This window comes from Ranitomeya imitator, chromosome 5, assembly GCF_032444005.1.
Source record: "Ranitomeya imitator isolate aRanImi1 chromosome 5, aRanImi1.pri, whole genome shotgun sequence".
NCBI lineage: Eukaryota > Metazoa > Chordata > Amphibia > Anura > Dendrobatidae > Ranitomeya > Ranitomeya imitator.
This window is the reverse complement of record NC_091286.1, coordinates 39,302,127-39,326,395: the sequence shown is the minus strand read 5'-3', so window position 1 is coordinate 39,326,395 and position 24,269 is coordinate 39,302,127. Positions and strand designations below refer to the sequence as shown.

Below are 24,269 nucleotides of genomic sequence, written 5' to 3'. Positions count from 1 at the left end.
GATTAGCACGGGCAGGAAATTCAAGGTCCAGCAGTGCAAGATCTGGACAATTTCTGACTGCAATTACTATTATTCATGGGTAAATCTACAATAGGGAAACATTTTTTTTGCACATAAAAAAAGAATACACAGATCTTACTAACATGATGACACTATCACACCGAAATTATTCAAAGGGTTAAAAGATAAACTCTGCTCTGCTGCATGTATCTGGGGAAGGAATAAGAAGTTACCATTGCTCAGGTTCCTGAGTGTGGAGGGAAAGCCGGCAGGCGTGAGGTCAGGCAGGCTGGCTTCCATCCTGGCACCTAGTTCACACGTCCTAAAGTCGAAATTTGTCAACGTTTCCTCGCAACCTCCAGAGCTTCACAGCAAATCCCAGCGCGCGGCGACGGACGTCATACTTTGGATTGCGAGGAAATCCTCTCGGCCCAGATGGCCCACCACAAAGCACTTCTGTATTGGCACAAAGAAAAGGCTGGAGAAGACACCGCTGCCAGCCCTACCCGTTTCCTCTGTGCTCAGCTCAAGCAAAAAAAAATAAAAAAAAAAATGCAAGAGCGAGAGGCTGGATGGGGAGGAGACAGTCAAATCTCAGTTTGGTGCTAGTAATGAGAGTCAAATGTCAGGAGTCCAGGCTCACAGTCATCCTGACATGCAAATGCCTTTCCTTTACTACTCCGACTATCAGTTACATGAAAACACTTGGAAAAATATTCACCCCCTCCTGCTTTACCTTCCCCAGAGATTGCCACTTGTACAATGCAGCTGATTAATCTAGAAAAATATTGTGACTCATTAAAAAGTATAAAATATTTGCTGCATTAATTACAAAATTCCAGAGGTGAACGTGTTACGGTATTTAAAGTCTGCATACAGAATGCAAAAAAAAAAAAAAAAAAAAGTATTCTGTGCAAAGTTACACAACTTTCTAAATTTTTTTAAAACTTATTTTGTCTGCAAGTTGCTTTTTTCTTTAATCTTGCAGAATGAAAGATATCAAAGCAGAGGTCTTATTTCCTAAATCTGTGTGTTCTCTTACACCCCTTCTGTCCGCTGAAGCAAGCACATCTCCAAAATGTGGACAGGGAAGAAAGCATGAAGAGTCTCTGGGAGGGCAGAGAAAACTGGCTACAGATGAGGAAAACGTAACGGAATGTGTAGGATAGAAGCTATGATGATGTGAGCGGTAGTGATGAGCGAACGTGCTCATCGGGTGCTAACCTAGTGTCCTCAACATGCTCGAAAAATATGCCCCCATGGCTGCATGTCGAACAGCCACAACACATGCTGGGGTTACTTGTTAGGCAATTCCCGAAATGTGTCTTGCGGCTGTCGGCCACAAGAAATGCAGTCGCGGGGACTCAAACATCTTTTTCGAGCACGTCAAAGACACTCAACATCCGAGCACGTTCGCTCATCACTAGAGAGCAATGAAGAAAGTAGCACCCTGATTACCGGACCTCAAATCCTGCCTACATTACCAAGAAAGACATTCCCCTCCCATGAGAGAAGAGTCTGAAACATGGCTCTGGCTGTATTTAAAGGGGTGTATACATGAATGAAACCACGATAATTGAAAACTGAAAGCGAATGCAATTTTATTAACTAAAAAGGTAATTTAACATGTACAAATTATTTTTACACTCATTCTGCTGAGGCAGATGTCTACGAATCCTTAATCTTGCCGAGTGCTTTGCAAAAATGTTAAGGCCCATCTCTTGGATCTGATTGTTCTAGCCTCACCTTTCTGTCAGATAGTAGGAGCAAGGGGTTGTACGCAAATCTCCACAATGTGGACAGGGAAGAAAGCATGCATTGTCTCCAGGAGGGCAGAGAAAACTGGCCACATAAGGAAAACTTAAGAGGAAGTGCAGGATAGAAGCTGTGCTATTATGAGCAGTGAAGACGTTTATTACCTACTCCAAGTCCAAATTCACATGTCCATGAAAAATTGACCGCGCTCGGATGCAATAAACAGCCGAAACGGTGGGTCTCCCAACTTGAGCTAACTGCATGATGAAAGTATTGATAGATCTCCTCCAGTGTCCCAAAAGAGTTCAGGAAAAAGGTGTTATGTAAGGTAAGTGAAGTATGTAGTACTTCCATGTGCGGCCCATCCGACAAGAAAGGAAGGTCAGTATACAGGAGTGAAGATTCCATCTAGAATATGTATGCAGAGAGTCTCATCTCAGCAGGACCCTCACATAACTAGCAGGACACATCCCCCTTTTAAGATACGCCTGGACGAAGATCTTCCATTTTGCCTTGACTGCAAAATATCACCTTCAAGTATTCGGATACTGCGAGAGCTCCAGGCCGGCAGGGTCTCCTTACAGCGCTGCCTGTTTATTCCACTTTTCCACTGACTCGGCAGTATGTGGTGTAGGTAGACATATGGAAGGCGTATGTGATCAGAGGGGAAACAGAACATTTCCCCTCAAGTCCTTGAGTTACCCACTTGTCTGAATGGATAGAAGACATCGCACATCTCAGTATTACAGGATTTGCTGCGAAAGGTTGAGGGGAACAATAATGGGTGCGGAAAAGAAATCCTCGAACTGAAGAAAGGACAAAAAAAAGGGGGGTTCTTGGTTCACATTTGTAGGTTCTAATCAAATAATACAAAATACGGCCATATAAAGCCTATACTAAACCGCCATAAGGTGGACAAATAATATCATGAATGGTCTACAACACGCCTCCATAAAGCACACAAACACGAGCACAAGAATATACTCTTATAACACGGTAATACAAATAATAGTGCCATACAACACGCAAATAATATTCCTAATACAGTGTCTGTATGATACCGCATTTACAGATTCGATACACTGCCTAAATATGCAGCAACCAAAGGGAACGGACATAAAGAATCCACATAATACCGAAACTAAGCTAATAAATAATACCGCAATACAAAGCCAAGATAATACCAGATGGTTAATTTTAATCTAGGGTGGCAAAGTGCGTGTGGGTGAGAATAGCTGGTGGTGTAAGGCAGTAAAGGTGTGTGCCCCGACAACAAAATCCTTTCTGGCCATACTGTTGTATAACTAGGCAGTTTGTTTTTCGATCGTCTCAAGGCGCGTTTACACCGCATGGCTATCAAACCTTAGGAAAACCTAGCTACATAGTAATCGTGTGAGTGTAAACAGGTTTCCAAATCAAATGAGCAGAACGTTGATGTGAAGAAGAGATCAGAGTTCTCAGCAGCACATTGTCCTATGTAAACAGGAACTGAGCTGCCGAGAACAATGTGAACTATGATCATTTCGCTGTCTATTACGGATCGTTCCGTGCATATCTGATGAGTAGTCAGACTAAAAAAAGTGACCCTCCACCCTGAGAAACGCCTACACTTTTGGTACCCTCAGTGTGCCGCCTCTGCTCAGATCAGTGCTCCTTTCCTCCTGCCTAGAGGACAGCAACAATGGCATGGAAAAAATTAAAGGTGGAGGGGTCTTCAAAATTTCAGTGCATGCCTCAACTCTATTCAACTCCTACTGTCTGCAATCCTGCGCCCATAAGAGAACAGAGGACATAAGAGTCAGCGTGAGTGAATGGTGGGTGATCACACAGACCGCACAATCATCATCTAGTCCTGCGATAGATGTTCAATTTTGTAGATAGATATTAGAACTGTGTGATATTTGAGGGATGGCGATGCACCTCTTACCGTTAGACCCCCCTCGCCTCCCCTAGCTGGCCCAGCAGAGTCATGTGCAGTCTGAGGCTGGATACAATCTCCATGTGTTCTCTGTTTGGTATCTGCTTTTTTACGACCAGCTGGCAGCAGGAATTCAGCAAGATGTCAAAACAATCCCTGAGCAATTGGAGGTTATATACTGCATTATTTGTACATTCCCACATACCTCTTCAGGTCAGTGCCGTGGATATGCATCTCATGGATGAACAGAGGAGCCAGATCCACACCCTGCACCCAGCCGGCCCCTCGGTAAGCCAATAATAACAGTGGGCTCCACAGATATTAGGGCTCCGGATTTCATAAGGAAAACATTGCTCACTCCAGATGTCTCCCGGCTTTGGTTTTAGAGGGACCCCATCTACACGGAAACCTCAGAAGAAAATTGCACTGAACCATTATTTTGTAGAGGGTGTGAAAGACAGAAGTTTTGATTGGTGAAGGTTCGGCTGCAGCGTCTCCTGCAATCCCTACTACAGGCGCTCACAGCAGAGTGCTATTCACCTTCCACTCTGAAGAAAGAAGTCTTACGGTATTATGCACACGTTGCGGTTTTTACAGCGGATCCGTGTTTTTGACGCTGCGGATCTGCAGCAGTTTTCCATGCGGTGTACAGTACCATGTTAACCTATGGAAATTAAAAACCGCTGTGCACATGAAACTGCACGGAAATGCAGCGGTTTATTTTCCGCAGCATGCCAATTCTTTGTGCGGATTCCGCAGCAGTTTTACACCTGCTCTATATTGTAAAACCGCAGGTGTAAAACCGCAGTAGAATCCGCATAAAAACTGCAGTAAATCCGCGATCAATCCGCAGGAAAAACGCAGTGTTTTTGCCCTGCGGATTTATCAAAATCAGCGCGGAAAAATCCGCACAGCAGTCCACAACGTGTGCACATACCTTTAGCTTGTTAGTCGGGCAGAGCTTCCCCCCTTTTTTGGTACAGATCAGTTTTGTTTTTGTTTTTTTGTTTTTTTTGGGGGGGGCCTCCATTTGTAACAATCAAAAGACTTTTTTATTAAGACTTTAACCACCACTAGAGGGAACTCACTGCATACAGGTTGAGCTCCCTTTAGCCACCACTAGAGCTCACTGCATACAGGTTGCACTCTCTTTAGCCACCACTAGAGGGAGCTCACTGCATACTGGTTGAACTCCCTTTAGCCACCACTAGAGCTCACTGCATACAGGTTGCACTCTCTTTAGCCACCACTAGAGGGAGCTCATTGCATACTGGTTGAACTCCCTTTAGCCACCACTAGAGGGAGCTCACTGCATACTGGTTGAACTCCCTTTAGCCACCACTAGAGCTCACTGCATAAAGGTTGCACTCTCTTTAGCCACCACTAGAGGGAGCTCACTGCATACAGGTTGCACTCTTTAGCCACCACTAGAGGGAGCTCATTGCATACTGGTTGAGCTCCCTTTAGCCACCACTAGAGGGAGCTCACTGCATACTGGTGGAGCTCCCTTTAGCCACCACTAGAGGGAGCTCACTGCATACTGGTTGAACTCCCTTTAGCCACCACTAGAGGGAGCTGATTGCATACTGGCTGAACACAGCTTTCAGTTTCTCCATGGCTCCCTCTTTTGATGGCTGCAGACAACCAAAAAGTCATCTATGGAAATTTAGGTCTATGTAGGAGGCACTTGAACAGCTTTTCTTCATTCTGCAGGAGAGCCAATTTGCATATTCTTTCTGGTCTGTAAAGGCAGATTTAATGGTTCAAAATAAAGCCCATCTAAAATGGGAGCGTCAGCACTGAATGACTTTTGAAACCAAGTTCAGGCGATCAGTGCCCCCTTGGGTGTGGCCAAACATTTACAGGCACCTGCCCACCTCCTTGTTTTCCCTCTATCTACACCATTCTTTGGCTCTATAAAGCCAGAACTGTCAAAAATCAGGGGAGGAGGGTCAGAGATGGAGGAAAACTAAGTAGGTGGGATGGTGCAGTTTAATGTTTGGCCACACCAAGGGTGCACCGAGTGCCTGTACATGGTTTCAAAAGTCGTTCTATGCTTACAGTAACCCTATAACAAGTGCCTAATGCCTACTAAATACAAGTCAATGGGAGCTACAAATTATCACCTATTTTAGAGATAACGATAACTTGCAGATCTGACCGTCAGGACTCCATGATCAGGGAACTTTTACACCTTTTTCAAAGTGGAGCGGCAAGACGGACACCCAATCGCTGTTCCATTCGTGCTCTATGAGGCTCCCGGGAAAAGTAGAGCAGCAAAATCAACTGGACTCAAGATCTACACAAGAGCCAAACTGTATAGAAAAGACTCCAATGATAAGATTAGCAATGTCCAGCTGTAAATGTATTCATTTGCAGGAGGAATAACAGAGGAATAATGAGGAGTTTTAAAGGAAACTCTGAATTGTCTCATGAGGAATCTATGGAGAGTGCTGCAGTCGCCTTTAACTGATTGCATCAGCTCCAGTAAGGTATTCTGGGTTTCCTAGATCTTCCATATTGATGACCCAGCACAAAATATCCAAAATGCTCCAAACCTAGAAGGTCGTCAACGAACCCAACACATTATTTGTGTACATGCCTGTAAGAAGATTCGCCCGCTATGAATAGCCTGGAATGCCCTGTCACTAGTTATATAATTTACTCCGTGGCTGCCTCCGCTCTGCCCCGGTCCAGGCAATTTTCCATATAATTCACACTATTATTTTCTTAGAAAACTCCTGCCAAGGAGATATTGTGGGTGTTAAGAGGCGGCCTGGCAGCGGGCGGGCGGCCTGGCGGGCAGCGCAGTCTTGGCAGCACCTCGCTCTTCTCTCCTTTGTCAACAGATCTAAAATGAAGTGAAAGAAAAGCAACAGGTTTTACTTTTTCTTTTCCCTCTATAATGATTATAATCTGACCCTGCCCATTATCTCAAGGACCATCCTGGGAACCAGAGGCATGAAGCAAAAAAAAAAAAAAAAAAAAAAAAAAAACAGCCCCAGGGTGGTGAGAGATCCTACTCCTGGTTCTACAAGTCTCAAAAATCAAGGCAGCAAAGCACAACATCCTCTTAACCCTTAACTCGACAAGAAGTGGTAAAATCCTGCAGTTAGGTGCCGGGACTGCTGCCCTGATGTCAATTTACATAGGACTTCAAAAAGTTGTAAAGGGAAAGGACTAAAAAAAATGGTTGTGTTCTGCAACAGCGCCACCCCGGTAAATGGTTGTGTGGGGTATTGCAGCTCAGACCCATTAATTTCAGAGCAGTTCATAAGAAATCTGGGACAACCCGTGTACAGGTGTGATGGTTTCTGGCAATCCCGATATTACTAGTCCTTTAGTAGTCCCATTAAAAACAGCCAATTCACTTTGATATAAAACTTAAAATTTTCACAAGATCTCTGCTTGCTGTAATGTATTGAGCCTCTGGTTTTTCTCCCAGAAATGTATTTTTTAAAAAAGACAACTGGGAGGTTACAGTGTCAGGGGGGTGTGTCCCTGCACAGTCTGACAAGGTCCAATCAGAGCTGACAGTTGAGATCATGTAGGGACACACCCTTTTGACAAGGATAGAGGAGAACTGACTGATCCCTGGGTGTCCGACCTCCTTAGACCCTCATTCATGGCATCGCTAGGCGGTCTCGAAGTGGGCAGTACTGTATTTGCATTTGATTACTGGCGTAAATTAAAGTCCTGGAGCGGAGAAGTGTGAAAATTATTAAAATATGCGCACTTTACAGCATTGTGCTTTTTATTTAGACCGGTGGAAAGTACAGAGGGCTTATTACAGCTCCCACTCTGAAAGCACGTGCAATGCTGCTCCTCATGGAGGGGTTTCGCAGAGGCTGCTCCTCGGGATCTAAAGCACCGCTTTAAGGATTGATTATGGTGGGGTGGGGGGGATTCCAGTAATCAGCAAGTTATCCCCGATCCTTTGTGATAGCCATAGAGAATAAACTTTAGATTCTGGGGATACACCTTTACATTTCTAGTTCAAAATGACAACAGATTTACGAGAAGATGCTCCGGAATTAATGTTTTACATAATCAGGAAAGGAAACCGATTCACAGACATCTGTAAATTTCCCAGCCATTGGTCATATATACAAGGAATAACAGGGGAAAAAAAGAGGACACAAAGTAGAGCGGTGTTACCAGTAAGGGCATGTGCACACAAAGCTTTTTTCAGGTGGATTTTGCCTCGAATACTCCTGAAGAAGCGCAGCAAAAAATGAACACAGTGCAAAGCAATGTCAAAACGACAGTGTTGTGCGCACGTTATGTCTTTTGTTACTTCTTTGAACCATTCAGAAATTGTGAAAAGGTATATAAAAAAAAAATGTAAAAAAAGGTCACATGTTTATTCATACGCCACAGTAGGGTAAAATGAAGAAAAAAGATCTCCGGCGAAACAGAACGTTGTGTAACAAAAAAAAACAGCAAAGTAAGGAATTACACAAAATATTACCAAACAGGGTTTTTTGTCCACTTTACACACACAAAAAAAGATCCTTTTCTGCAGGGAGGCCACGACATTTGTCACAGTTTGCACAAAGCCGGATCATTTACAGCCCCGATGACTGTCAGTCCTAGAGAAAACAAAATGCAAAAAACACAGGATGTTCTTCCAGAAGTCATCTGGAAAAACACGTGTGCAAACAAAGCGGCAGGTGTAACCCGCTGTAATTAAGCCGCGATGCGGGGGCCTACCATAACTAATAACGTGTAATTACCGCACGATCCGGGAGACGGGTCCAGATCAATTATAAAAAGAAAACCACCAACAGCCTGAAGCCTTCTACAGAGAGGGGTAAAATACGGCTCCGGGGGGACGGAGAAAATTAATGGCTAAATATTACAAGCAGCTCATTTCTTTCATTTCGCAGAGGGCCCAAGAAATGGGTCTGTCCCCTCTCCGGGCACGCATAGCAAAATGTGTGTATTCCTCATAGTACAACCACTCTGACCTGAGCCGTCCCTCTGTTAACCCTCCTGGAAAAGTATGAAGAAACTGACAGCCTGGTGTTACCAATCTCCTTGATAAAGGGGTAGGTCTCTTCATATACACCCCACGACTAAACACCCATATGTCCATTTATTCTGACATTCCCAGGAGGAACAACTGAGGAATAAATAGATAATTGGGTGTTATGAGTTTGGGGGGTGCTGGAGTGATAAAGGAACAACAGAAGATAACGTTAAGGGAATGCTCAGAGGTGTTTTTTTTATATGAATGTGTCACACAAATCGCGCATATATATTGTTTAAAAAAAGGGTTTTAGCAGGATTTCATAACACAGGGTCCACGATGTGGTTTTGATGCATTTTTAAAGGGGGTTTAGCAATTTGGGTGTTTTGGGTGATATGTCTGCAGCAAACGCCTTGCCCCAAATAAAAAAATAAAAAATAAATAAAAATGCATCAATACACCAAAACAAAGCACACATTTGGCTGCAAACTACGCATGGTAAATGCACACAGGGACTGACATGACACTTTACCGTGGGTTACAGATGCGAGGGTGCGCCATGTGCACATTCTCATTGTTTGCTGCAAACGGGTCACAAGAGTTTTATTAATGTGAATTTTGGCAAAAAATAAATAAAAAAATTGCATTAAAAATGCAGTCAGATTTCATATTGCCATTTATACCGCATGTTTTTAATCTTATGAGGTTTTTTAAAATCTCAGCGCTGTGGGCGAAAAAACAAACAAAATAAACAGTAGAACACGTCACCATTTCTAAAAAAAAAAAAAAATAAGTAATTCAAAGAAAACCAGATCTGAAAATGTCGAAAAGAAAAGCCATGTTTGTATCAGATGTACGTTGCTCTTGAAAACCACGTTGGGCATTTCCTCCTGAAGGTGATTCAATATGAACACATACTTTTAGGCCACGGTCACACGTTCAGTATTTCAGGAGTTTTTTTACCTCAGAATTTGTAAGCCAAAACCAGGACTGGATCAATGAGGAGAAAAGTATAATAGAAACACGTCACCACTTCTGTATTTATCATCCACTCCTGGTTTTGGCTTACAAATACTGAGGTAAAAAACTCACCAAATACTCAACGTGTGCACGTGGCGTTAGCAATGCCGCATTTACACACCCGGGTGTCACGGTCCGAGTACTAACTTTCCACTGATGTCCTGACTAATATATCTACGCAGAGAGTCCATACTCATCCCGTGACACACTGATATATAAACGCAGTATTAGCCACAAACTGCACGTAGAGGTTCTCACTGGTCAGATTGACACCAGGACTCCCAGGACTACATAGCGCCACCACTCTGTATTTAACCACCACATCACATTGATAGTATTCACCATGCATCCAAATAAATCAGCCAATTGTGTAAAAGGACAAGTGGATATCAACACCAAAAACAAAAAATACAGTCTTCGATGTCTGAACTGTGCAGTCTGTGGCGAGATCTCCTTGTGTTTTTTTTTCCCAGGGTCGGAAATACTTCGTGCACACAGACCATCGCCTCCCATTAATAACGCCCGTATGTTCAAGACACGTCTGTGTACTCAGGATCTGGGGCCGCCTTGGCCTTCCAGTCTGAAGTACTCGGCCAGCAACATGTTCTACAAAGAGGATTATAGGGGAAAGGCGAGGACACGCCGGGCTGAACGCAGACCCGCCACGCTCCTCGCTCTGTGGTAACAGATCCGCTGCCGCCTTTTGTTCTCGGACATATTTTCTTACGACCCAGTGGTCTAAACTGGTTGGAAAAAGAACCTTTCATTGAAGGCATCCCTCTAATCCTACCCTACACAAAAGGGTGTGAAATATTTCACTAAGTAAACTGAGCGTGCAGGAGGGAGGAGAGGGCGTCCCTTTTGACTTTGAGGGATTGGGGAGGGGGGGGGGGTACGTATCAATCTACAGAATAGCTGTGGGCCCAGCAGAGTCCTAGTCCAGGAAATATGAGGAAAGGACAGCTCCTACAGGTTTCCAATGTGACAGAAGTCAAAAAATAAAGTTGGTTACAAACCTTGAAGATTCACAAAAGGTTCCCAAATTTTGAAGAACCCGATTTCATGATTTTAGGGTCTAGGTCCCGATATCAGGGAATATTTTAGAGGGCAAACATAGTGTCTCCTCCAATGAGTACCACTTTACAATTCCAGCCAGTCAAAGTTTGGCTTGGACACTTTTTTTTTTGGACAGCCCATTTAGAGCATACAGAACTCAAAAAGTAACAGATGCCAATGCGTTTAAGCCATCATCCATCCATATCCTCAACTGCAACCATTTGGCAAAGGAGACTCCCAACTTGTTGGATGCTGATGAGCCATTTATTCATTTGAATGGCACAAATTACCACGTTTCCCCGCATCGGGAGGTCACTGAGGCTGAAAATGTTGCATTTGCCACAGCCCAATTAATTGGCCGATTGTTGGGATTGCCAGAAGCGTTGTGCCAAAAAATATGTGAATGTGGTGAAATCGGGCATATTGGTCAGCGATTAGCGGTATTGTTGGGGTCCTGAGATCGAATCCAGACAAGGACAACTTCTACAGGGAGTTTGTATATTCTCTGGGTTTATGTTGGGATTTCTCCAGGTCATCCACACTCCAAATATTATACCAATAGGTCACCTGGCCTCCTACAAAATTGTCCGTATCATCTGAATGTATCGGAGATGAAAGTTTTGAATCTCAAATTTTGCACCGTATGCTAGTTGCGGATCCACAAGAACATTCAAATTCTCATAAGAGATTATGGGAAAAAAAAAATAAAATGATGGCGCAGGCGACTGCTCTGAAGAGCAACACTGCTCAGCAAGTTCACTACAGATGGAGGTCATCAGCAGGTCATCATTAAACACTCTTAGCAGCAGCACGTCACTGATCTCAGGGTGGATTTATAGACGTTTCCTTGAAGATGTGAAATGATCGTAATCATTTCATAGAGAGAAGTAGGAAGGAAACCAAGATAAGTGCAGGGAGGTAAGAGACACGCCATGCTGGAGCTGCACAGCGCGCTGTCCTTACATGACCGGCTGCCGGGACGTAACGCAGTATTTACAAAGACCTGAGTCAAGAGCACAATTCCTGCACTGTCCCATCAGACTGGACATCCGAGTGCTTCTCACCGCCACAAGTATTCTACCTCCATGATGGCATAAGGAAACAAACTTGCTGCACTTTTATTTCTCAAACTCCTTATCGAGCACCCACCGTCTTCTGACGGCGAGAAACTTCAGTCTACAGTGATGCCTTGGTGTCGGTGCAGTAAATAGCACTGATCAAGCTTTACTGAACGTTCCTGCTCAGAGAATGAGCAGTTACTAAGAGATCCTGATCTTGGAGTAACCTCCCGATCCAGTAAATTCACACACTTTAAAAAGGTCCTTTTACAGAACAAAGGTCCTTCCAATTATTAGTTCAAACATTCCGCTAATCATCTGCCAAATCACCGATCAATGCTCTTCGTGTAACGTAGGGTTTTTATTACACATGACATTCCCAGACCAAGTCCAAGTGCGGACTGCGATGTCCAAAAAGCCACCGCGGATCTCTGGACCCAAATCCAACACCATCATATATATTTATGAGGGATCAGTCATACGGCTGTCTCATGTACGAGCGCTATAGGAGTCTTTCACGCATCACACTCGTACCTATGAGTTTACGGTGCTGTACACATGTCCAAATCTTCCGATGCCATCAGAGTCTCGTCCTTTTTATGGGCTTCTAGATTTTAAATTTTTTTAAGTGCGGTTTCAGTTCCACACACGACATTCGCTCGCTGCCGCAGGTGATTGGAAGCATCCCGACCATCCAATATTGATGACCTAAATTTAAGATCAATATGTTCTACGACAACCCCTCTAAAATGATGGCATCTGAAGGAATAACTTGTGCAAGTTGTAGTTTTGGGTTCAGAAACCCATCCTTACGATCAGTATCAGTTTTTCCCAGCAGACTCTCGATGGCACTGTCGAGACCTAGTGTTCAGCTCGCTGCTCTCCATCTTTCATCACGGGGTGGGTGTCAGTAGCTGTCAAGAGTTTTTGCATACCTACAAAGGTAACAGTAAAGCCAAGATAAACAGCGACAGACGTGTTACATCAGTCCGCAGAGACGCCGACCCCGTTTCCTGTTTAGATATTTTGGGAATTGTTTACCGAGGGGCAAGAAGCCAAAGAAATTATTCCACCTACACTACAGAGATGGACAGACTTACAATTTATTAGTTCTGCTCCAATTGTATGGATGGCAAAAATCAAAATTCCCACTATCCTGAAATTCTGATCTGGTCTCTGGACTTGAGACCTGCAAACGGCCTCCGATCTGCCATCATCCGCAGCTCCTGTGGATTAGCCGGTCTGGCGCCTTGACATGTGGGCGTCACACCATAACAATGATGTAAGGCCAGGCCAGCTAATCAAAAAGGAGAATTAGGCTAGGTTCACATTGCGTTAGTGGGTATCTGCTAACGGAATCCATTGCATAGCACCACTATCGCAATGTAACGGATCCATTAGCACACCCATTGACCGCAATGTATGTAATGCATCCCTAACACATGCCATTTTTGGCATGCGTTAGCGATGTTTTGTTATTTTGTGACGTACCTCGAATGCTGTCTGCGTTTTTGGGTCCGTTCTCGCTAGCACAGATCGGGCATCTGCGCTAGTGCGATTGCTAAACGCGATCCTTTTTGGGCATTGCGTTAACGCAGTCCGTTAGCGTATGCACTAAATGGACTGCACTAACGCTATGTGAACCTAGCCTTAGAGATGCCGGTAGGTAGGAAACAGCTTGGAGATCTCCCATCCAGCGGTGGTGGAGTACCGACCTGGCTGTTGGGTCGGGGTCCCGTGAATCGTTTCAGTAATTTCCACAGACTATGTATGTAAAGGCTATGTTCACACTTTGCGTTTTTGCTGCTTTATTTCTAATGCAAATTTTTAAGCTGCGTTTTACAGTACCAGCAAAGTCTATGAGAATTCAGAAATTTCCTGCACACATTGGGTTTTTTTTTTCCTGACCGATTTGGAAAACTGCTGCTTTTTTTTTTGTAAACGTCAGCATGTCACTGTCAGCGTTTTGTTTTTTTCACCCTTTAAAAGCAACAAGTGCAAAAGTGCAGCAAAATAAACACAGGTATCGGGCTTGGTTGCGTTTTTGGTGCAAAAATCATAAGATGCATGGTTTTGGGTTTTTTTCCCTTTTCGGGGGCACTAAACTATCAGCATGCACAAGAGACAAAAAAAAACAAAACGCAGTGAATATGCAGCAAAACCTGCTTTTTCTAAGCAGCTGCTTTCCTGCCAAGAAAAATGCAGAGAAAAACAGCAAAAGCGCAACATGTGAACATAGCCTGAGGCTGCAGTCACACACTGCAGAAGGTGCCAAGTTTGCAAATTGCCCCTCTTCTATAGGGCACAACTTACGGATTGCTGGGGTCACACCATTCAGAAGTGAGAAATTTGTCCTCAGGATCAGAGGGGAGCACAACCCTGCACACCTCTATTTATTGTCTATTGTGGTGTCCTAGAAAGCCCAATTCTGTGCTCCTCCATCACGGCAGTCCCATATACAAAGGGAGAAGGTCCTGCCTTGAAGGATAGGTTCACAAGTTGCATTTGTGCTGTCTTTTTTCTTTGCAGGCAAAACCTGCTGCTTACAGCTTTGTAACGCTTGCTGCGTTTTTTTGCCCTTGCTGCAGTTATCCAAATCAGTAAGGAAAAAAAAAATTATATATTTTTCGTGGTCCAGGGCTGGGTGAGGGCTTATTTTTTTTGTTCCATGAGCTAAAGTTTTTATTGACACCATTTTGGGGAAGCTACGATATTTCGCCCGTTATTGCATCTTATTGCAATGTTGCGGTGGCCAAAAAAACAACAATCTAATTCTGGCATTTCAATCATACGATCGAGTGTAGTACACATAGCCGGGGGTCTTCAGAAGACTCCCCTCCCGCCACAGACATAACAGTGCTGAAGCCCTGCTGACATGACAACCAATCATTACCGACGCGATCGCGTGACAGTGCGAGCGCATGTTAAATGCAACTTTCAGTGACTGACAGCGGCATTTAGCTGGTTAACCGCTGCAGGTGATCAGATCAGCCGTAGTGTGCGGGGGAAATATGCGGGCTCAGCGCTGGAGCCTGCACAGAAGGCAGGGACACGACCTTGGACGTACTTAAACGTCCAAGGTCGTAAACGAGTTAATTCTCGGGATTTGCATTCTGAATTTTACAACTTGTTGCCTACATTACCGACTATGACTGCAGTCCATCAGTGGTGGCCAGTTTTCTAAGCAACGAGTGGAATGCTTTCAAAATCATCTGCTTTGTGTCCGTAGAATTGAAAGAAAACTGGGTCACAAAAGCTAGCCAAAAGCAGCAAAGGTACAGCCTTCAGGGTAGAAACTGCAAGCGGCAAAGTTGCCTCTGCTAGCAGGATGGCAGAGAACGCAGCTCAGTCCAGTGGCTGCTGTGGCTTTAAAATGTCAATTAGGAAGCGCACTGTCACTCAGTAAGCAGGCAGAGGAGCAGTGCGTTCTTGACCATCAAACATGGGTAAACCCCTTTAAATGCCAGATTTCTGCATTTATAGGGTATAATCACTCAAGATGGAAACTGAACACGATAGAAATCCACATGTAGATACGCCACTCACAAAGAGGCTTTTCAGTCCCAGAACTCCACCAGGATCGTTTCCACAGCATACAACTGATATTGGCGATTTCATTCATATGCATCGTAGCATCCTCAATGCTAAAAAGAAACTGAACCTGAGCCCATAACTTGCTGAGAAAGCGAAGAAAATCCTAAAAGTGGCTCCAATGAGATTTCTTGTCTAAAGCGATCACACGTTACATAGTAACATAGTAACATAGTAACATAGTTAGTAAGGCCGAAAAAAGACATTTGTCCATCCAGTTCAGCCTATATTCCATCATAATAAATCCCCAGATCTACGTCCTTCTACAGAACCTAATAATTGTATGATACAATATTGTTCTGCTCCAGGAAGACATCCAGGCCTCTCTTGAACCCCTCGACTGAGTTCGCCATCACCACCTCCTCAGGCAAGCAATTCCAGATTCTCACTGCCCTAACAGTAAAGAATCCTCTTCTATGTTGGTGGAAAAACCTTCTCTCCTCCAGACGCAAAGAATGCCCCCTTGTGCCCGTCACCTTCCTTGGTATAAACAGATCCTCAGCGAGATATTTGTATTGTCCCCTTATATACTTATACATGGTTATTAGATCGCCCCTCATTCGTCTTTTTTCTAGACTAAATAATCCTAATTTCGCTAATCTATCTGGCTATTGTAGTTCTCCCATCCCCTTTATTAATTTTGTTAACCACGTTAACCAGATGAGCAAAACAAGAAAAGGTCTTCACAGGTAGCGATGTGTGTAGGAAGAAAAATGAATTCAATAGGATAAAAAGTGAAAAATGACAGGAGAAGCTTCGCACAATGCCGATTATTGGAGCCGTTGCTGTACACGGCCCCTAATCCCCTCCCCAGACGGCTTACATTCCAATATTTATGGCCCGCAGCGCACCGTGGAATTTAACTTGACAAGATTACAAAAGGCAAACAGCGGGATTTAAATCAAGGTTGGAAGCTTAAACCTCATCCTCCTTAAGAGCAGACCACTCCTTATCCCTGAGCTACAGGCCTGAAGATGCAGCTTTCCAAGAAGGCAACGCAAATATATATTCTTAATGTGTACAGCACGGACACCGTAGCAAGCAAACCGCGGCGGTGGCGCGGAACAAGCCAGACGACAGTGACCGTGGCGGCGGGGAGCAAGCCAGACAACCACGTGGGCGCGGAACAAGCCAGACGACGGCGACTGTGGCGGCGGGGAGCAAGCCTGACAACCGTGGCGGAGGATCAGACACGATTGGTCCGGTGCTGTGTAGGTTACACTCAGATTGAGGAAAGGGGATATTCAAACTTCTAATGTGATGACTCATTATTCGGATACGATCCTTCATAATCAAAGGGGGTCCAACCGCTGGCATCCCAAATCAATTTTAAAGGGGTTATCCCACAGCAAATCATTATCTACAAGTCAGGTGAAAAAAAAAAAAAAGTATGACCGGTGTCCCATGGCCCCAGATAAATAGAGCAAACTTGTGAGCGCAAATTTAATCAATTCTGTGGGAGCAGTATGAGCGTATGATCCCCACCTCTATAGATAGTGGAAAGAGAAGGCACGCATGCTGCGCCATTGAGAGGTCTTTTTTCCTGCGAAATAAACACTTAAAATTTAAAAAAGAAAAAAAACTTTTTTTTTGTATTTGAGAAAAACCACCGGGACCAAAGACTGACGAACTTTGGATACAGAATACTGATGATAAATGGCACATTTTCAACTCAAACATAAAAGAATGGGCGTCTGAATGATTGCAAATGTTTTATTCCATTTTCATCAGTGTGACCTGGATCAGACTCATCTGTTCTTAATGTAGGTATCTTTCTCATATGCAAAAGAATAAAAAACAAAAAATTCCACAAATGACTTTTTCCCTGCAACCAGTGAAAAACAAATGCAGTTTTTCCATAAATCGGTGCGTTCTCAGGATACTTTTAGGCCAGTATCAAGCGGTGAGACATCGGTTATATACTTTCAGCCTCCCTGTAGTTGTTCATTTGTGTTTTACTCTAACATATGGGCAGCGGGTCCACTGAACACTGCAGCCAATCACAGGCAGCAGCGGTCCAATGACATCACTGCTTCCTAGTGGGTGCTGGCAGGAGAATATGGCAGAGTTTGTTATTTTAAAAAAAATTTTTTACATATCAAGTCTCCTAGGCAAAATTTTATTTTGCCCAAACGGCTTCTTTGAAGTACGGAGGGCGAGTATAGGTCACTTTGGGTGCGATCACACAGTTACAGTATTACAAATTTCCTTTATCTCATCGATATCTACATTCCGCTCACAGAATAGAAGGTATTAGACCAATGTGAGAAATGCAGATCAGGGCATAGCTTGCCTGGAATGGTCTTTAAATAGCTGCGCCATCATCGCCTGCTTAAATCTGGGACCACTCCCCCACATTCCTGTGCCAGATGGCCTTTCTACAACTCCCCTTATCCATGCCTCATTCCTCGCTGTCCTGTGTGTCGTGGCTGCAGAGCGGCTCTTCTCCGAATGCCTACCATATTTCTGTGCCTTGGCTCCGTGTCACGTCAAGTTTTAATTGTGCTGTACTCTCTTCTAGTTGCCCAAAACTTATTTATTTTTACTTTTTGGAGAGAATACAATGGCCAACAAACAAAAAACAAACAGGGGGAGGAGGAATCCATCCTTTATCTGAGAACACCGGCCAGCGGCCTGAGCAGGTGACCTGGAACCTGCGGGAACAAGCAGGAGAAATGTCATATAGAAAGTCTTGCAGAAATTATTGGATTCTGCCAAAGTGAAGACTCACAATCATGTCTGAAAAAAAAAAAAAAAAAAAAAGTATGTTAAATTTAAAAAAGAAAACAAAAATTATATATATCATATACGGTATATCAAAAGAAAAAAAAAAAATTGTATTTAAATTAAAAATCCTTTACATAAAAATTACTTATGTTCACAAGAATTTCAAAGAGGATTCTGCGCCAGTCTAAATCCATATGAAAAAAAAAAACGAAAAGATAATGGAAGCTCCAAGAATGGGGGCGATGACCTGGGGACTGCAATCTGACAGGGACTGATATCCTGTGTGCCCACATTCAGGATTTTTTTTTTTTTTGCGTTTTTCACAGTTTTTCGGCGGTTTTCCATTGCAAAAACGCTTAAACTCTTACATTAAGCATCCCGTCATTTTAATGCATTCAGAAATTTGTGCCCATTTGTGCCGCGGAAAAGAACGCAGCGTGTTCATTAATTTGGTGGATTTTTCGCATTTTTGCCGCTATATTATTGCATTGGGAAGCTCCGGGAAAAAAAAAAAAGTGAAAAATCAGCACAAAAAAAAAAAGCGCGCAAAACACGCATGTGGATTTCCTGCGAAAGGAGTCCGGTTTTGCTCAGGAAAATTCTGCAAACAATCCTGAATGTGGGCACATAGCCTAACACAACTCGTTTACATTGCTCCCTGCTGTGGCAATGATCATAGGGGCCACAGTTGGCATCTCTTGTAAAATGAGAAATGCAGTACAACATCACCGATTTTCGCGGAGGCCATGACTGCGCCAAATCCTTCGACGCTGGTTCTATGCTCTAGTAGAAAAGCTCGGAGCAAATGTGCGGACCCCTTATTGGATCTCCAGGGGCTCTAATGTATTGTAGACTGAAGTTTTTGGTATAAACCAAAAAACTATAAATAAAATATAATAAAAATAAATATAAATAAAATATAATAACGCACACAATCTAGAAAGGTTTCATCTTTGCATTTGCTGCCATGTGTCAGTGCTTACCCATGTGACAGTCAGCATGTCCTCTGGACGTGAGAGATCCCCTCTATTGTTCCCAGTTATCTACCACCAGAGCGATGCTAGGACAGCTCTACTGCTCTGACAGAACCCCTTTTGTTTGCAGGATCATAGGGAAAGTCCGGTGACGGAATTTAAAGGTCTACTACTGTCCTCTGTTATCAGCCAATTCAGGCAGAATGTGATTGACCAACGTTTAACAGGACTATGGAGTAAGTTGAGAAGAATCCCCGCAGCCATGAATTACTAAAACCATGTCACTTGTCTCCACAGTCCACAGAACTTTCCAAAAATATTTTATGCGACTGAGCAGCTCAGATTGAAAAAGAAAAAAAAAAAAAAACCCTGCAGAGTTCCAGTAACCATGAGGATCCCAGAGTGTTGTTCATCCAGAACTTCCAGGTTCATTAAAAGGCTGCACTGCGGAAGTCTGCATATTTCTCCCTGGAAGCACTGTGTGAGCGGGATCTTCACAAGGGCCCAAACTAGACAAATGTCACAGCGGGACAGCAGCAGCAGAGGCTGGGTTCACACACACTTTTTAATGTATTACGTGTACAGTTTACAGTACCAGCACAAGCAATGAGATTTCAGCACTCAGGCACAAGCTTATTTTTCTCCCTGACTGTACTGGAGAACTGCAGACTGTCAAATTTTGCAGTATTTTTGCACCCAATGAGAGCAAAGAGAAAATACAAAATCACTGCAAAAATTAAACACAAAATCAGAGCAAACAGGTTTTGCACCATTTTTAATTTATTTATTTTTACTTTCTTTGTGAATAAACTTAACTTTATTAAACATGTATTGCAGACAAATCCCACATGCAGTGGTGTACCGCCAATGGTGGCAGGCAACGAGGCCGCTATAGGGCACAATGAGCCGGGGGTCACCAGGGTCACCTGGTGACCCCCGGCTCATTGTGCCCTATAGCGGCACCCCCGTCTATCATTGCAAGTTCAACTGTATCTGTACCCTGAATCCTGACGCAATTGAAAGCAATGATAAAAGAGGGAGCGTCAGCTGATTATCCCTCCCCCTTCATTCTTCCATAGCATACGACATCTCAGCGCAGTGGTCGCGATGACATCACTACACGGGGCCCGCTGGGCTGAGGCATGCAGTGATTCAGTACGCGCGCTGTAGACACCAGAGCAGCGGGGGAACAAGATGATGAAGTTTTGAGTTGTTTTTTTTTTTTGTTATCAGTGAGAACACTGTGGAGCCCAAAATACTGCATGGAGTACTATGAGTGCATTACGCTATATGGAGGACTATAGGGGGGTGCATTATGCTATACGGAGGACTACAAGGAGTGCATTATACTGTACGGAGGACTACAAGGAGTGCATTATACTGTACGGATGACTACAAGGAGTGCATTATACTGTACGGATGACTACAAGGAGTGCATTATATTGTACGGATGACTACAAGGAGTGCATTATACTGTATGGGTGACTACAAGGAGTGCATTATACTGTATGGGTGACTACAAGGAGTGCATTATACTGTATGGGTGACTACAAGGAGTGCATTATACTGTATGGGTGACTACAAGGAGTGCATTATACTGTATGGGTGACTACAAGGAGTGCATTATACTGTATGGATGACTACAAGGAGTGCATTATATTGTATGGATGACTACAAGGAGTGCATTATATTGTATGGATGACTACAAGGAGTGCATTATACTGTATGGGTGACTACAAGGAGTGCATTATACTGTATGGGTGACTACAAGGAGTGCATTATACTGTATGGGTGACTACTAGGAGTGCATTATACTGTATGGATGACTACTAGGAGTGCATTATACTGTATGTATGGCTGTGGAAGTGTGTTATGCTATATGGAGGACTATGGGGAGTGCATAGTACTTTATGGAAGACAATGGAGGTGTATTATACTATAGAGAAGACTATGAGGGGTGCATTATACTATATAGAAGGCTATTATAACATTTGAAGGGCTATGTGGGAACCTTTATACTATATGCAAGCTATTCTACAGTGTGAAGGTTTATGTGGTTTCCATCATACTGCATGAAGGGCTGTGTGGAGGGGTCACAGTTGGGGGATCATACTGTGCTGGGGGTAGAATCTTACAGTGTTTGTGGGGCACTTGCTTTGAGTGCAATGAAACAGGAATTTAGGTCTTCAGTAGAAGTAAAAATTAATTTATAAAGGTTGCAAAGTTGTAAGATTTTCTCTTCTGTGACCCCACCAAACATTTTTTTTTTCTTTTTTTGTGGGGGAGCTGGCAATTAGAACTTTGGAAATGGCCCCATGATTTCTACCTACGTCTCTGCACACAATCCATAACCCGCAAAATCTTGCAAAAATAAAAACATTGTAATGTTTTACAGTACCAGCAAAGTAAATACATTTCTGAAATCTCATGCACACGGTTCTTATCTTTTTCCTTGCAGATTTGAACCTTCTCCAATCTGCAGGACCTCAATTCTTCCAATTTTTCCTCCATTCAAATAAATGGGAAAAACACATGTAAAAAAAGGCTCCAAAAACAAGACCATTATTGCCGCCTTTTTTCTGACACCACTAGTATTCGTGGCAGTTTTTTTTTTTTTCTTTTTTGCAGCAAAAGTGCGCAAAGCCCAATAAAGAAAAAGCTGAGAAAGGAACCCTACAATAATGGTCTTAAATAAGGGGGGATTATGTCTCCGCTTCTAATCACAGGATGCAGGACCGAGTCCCACGTGTTGGGTTCCCACGTGTCTCACTTCAACCTTATTCTATTTCCCCCCAGACGTAATCTCTGTAGAGGATCAGCAGTGAAGGGATAATTACCGACATGACGAGTGTCACTGTGACACTGCATAAACTGCGATCACCGGCAGATACCGACAATGGTTGAAGGCCAAACACCAGGCAAAGCCTCGAAAATCAGGCGTCACATACCTGATCCCCATTCTCCCTCCATCTATTTAACGTATCATGCTCGAATGGAAAGAGAAATACAGGAGCTGAAGAGAAAGCGAGAAGAGCTGCAGTCCTCCAGACGACCCCAAGACCTCCAGAGCTCCCATGGTACGGCCGAGTTCACACGTTGCATAAATGCTGCTGTTTTTGTATCTCCATGCTTTCTGCAGCTGTCTGAACCATAATAAGCAATAACAGTCTGCTAATTGCTTTTGCTGTGGGTTTTCTGCTGCATTTTGGTGAGGATTTGATTTTTTTTTTTTTTTTTTTTTTTAAGTACAGAACAGATTTATTTCTGCACTTTAAACATGAACCTGTTTTTTTCTTAATATTCCCCACAGAAAAAAAGAAAATATTTAAAAAATAAAAAAAATACAAACTGTTCAATAGCATCCAACAACGGAAAATATTTTCCATAAAACCAAACATGAATATATTTTCTTATTTTAAACTTTAAAAATAATAATAATATATATATATATATATATATATATATATATATATATATATATATATATATATATATATATATATATTTTCTGGCTTTTTTATATACAAGTAAGAATCTAGAAAAAAAAAAAAAATAAAGGACGCAGTGTAAAAAGGAGCCTGGTGAAATAGGAGGGTCTGCAGCCAAAATATAGGAGTCTGCAACAGTCATGCAGCATTTTTCTTTCTTGCAACAGCGCCATCCTTATATATGGTAGTGTCAGGTATTGCAGCCAAGCATCACAGATTTGAATGCTCAGCCTATATACAAGCACTAAAAAGAATCCCATTTTTCTCCCCAATTCTGAACCGCCCCTTTAAGTAGAAGAATATATAGTTACAGAGTAACAACTTGCTAGAACTGCTCTTTTAGGAAGTAATTCTGTAATTATATACACAAGAGAAATGAGTTAAAGAAACAGGGTATATAATTTCAAGAGGGTAGACGAAGAAATAAAAAAAGCGGATAATTGCAGAGTACTCACTGCAGAGAGCGGTCGCAGAATCCATTAGCGCTGGAACTATTTAAGTAGAAAAAAAACAGATATAATCCTGTTGACAGCGTATTATTCCTTTAAATGTTATTTGAGCCTATGGGTGATTCCTCTGTGCCAGAGCGGCTGCGGCTCAGCATCTAGGCCAGCTAAAATTAGGGCTTTCTTAAAGAAGTACTCCGGGCTCTGCCAGACGTCCCTGTGCGGGAGGTGAAGCCCACTGCTGCTAATGCTGCTGCTGCGAGCAAAGGTTACATTTGAATCATTGAAAGTACTAAAAACGAGAGGCGTGCCGGCTATAGAAACCTGACGGGTGAGGGCCACGTGATCCCACTCTGCAAACACGGCTTCCTGAGCTTCAAACAGGTCTTAAAGGAGTAAGCCAACCTGAAGGAGGAGATCATAAGCCCGGGGTGGTGGTGCATTCTAAAATCCTCTGTACAAGAAAAAAAAAATAAAATAACGTCCAGACGAAGAGCCACGTGGACCCGAGGTTTCACATCTGCCCGCAGGTTCCTTTGTACCGCCAGCTTCCTGTTCTCGTATATGACACCACACTAGGAAGCCAGGTGAAGGCGGCAGAAGAGGAAATGGCCTGCAGACCATCTCTTACGGCACGTCGCTTCATTATCAGCGGCTACTTCCAGAATTTCTCTAAGATTTGGGCAGAACAGGTGCGGCCGGGAAAATTAGGAGGCATCACAAAAGCTTCTAAGGACAAAGGGCCTATCCTTTAGGGCAGTGTTCCCCAACTCCGATCCTCAAGAGCCACCAACAGGTCATGTTTTCAGGATTTCCTTAGTATTGCACTGGTGATTGAATGCTTCCCTGTCCAGGTGATGCAATTATCACCTGTGCAATTCTAAGGACATCCTGAAAACATGGCCTGTTGGTGGTTCTTGAGGACCGGAGTTGGGGAACACTGCTTTAGGGGGATCTTCCGAGACTTATGGCTATGGTCATATCAGTCTCTCTCTGGTGACGAGAAGTTTCTGTACGGTCACTCACATCTACCTCCATCGCGGGCCGATGGCAATGATAATTTCATTTGTTCCATTCACTTCTACAGAAGTCACCATGCGCGATTGCTCAGCATTTTTCAAACTCCCATAGAAGTGAATGGAAACTACTTTAGCAACATGGATACATACTGTATATCTATTGACCCTACACAGAAGTGAAGCATCACCTTCAGAAGAAGTTTGGCTAAAGACGATTTCCCAGAGAGCATATTAGCGTTATGCTT

The 24,269-nt window shown here is 43.3% G+C and overlaps 1 protein-coding gene across 5 annotated transcripts in view; it reads right to left on the bottom strand.

Annotated features, from left to right (window-relative positions):
• EML4 (EMAP like 4) overlaps positions 1-24,269 on the bottom strand; it is a 136,628-nt gene that overhangs the window by 69,145 nt on the left and 43,214 nt on the right. Inside the window, exon 1 of one of the 5 annotated variants that reach the window (XM_069768588.1) lies at positions 23,015-23,168. The exons of 3 other annotated variants lie outside the window; for them this stretch is intronic. In XM_069768588.1, the coding sequence (XP_069624689.1) occupies positions 23,015-23,039 (25 nt within the window). In that variant the 5' untranslated portion in view covers positions 23,040-23,168. Of the gene's footprint in view, positions 1-233; positions 377-23,014; positions 23,169-24,269 lie in introns of those variants that run through there. One more of the 5 variants, XM_069768587.1, reaches the window with a different exon arrangement.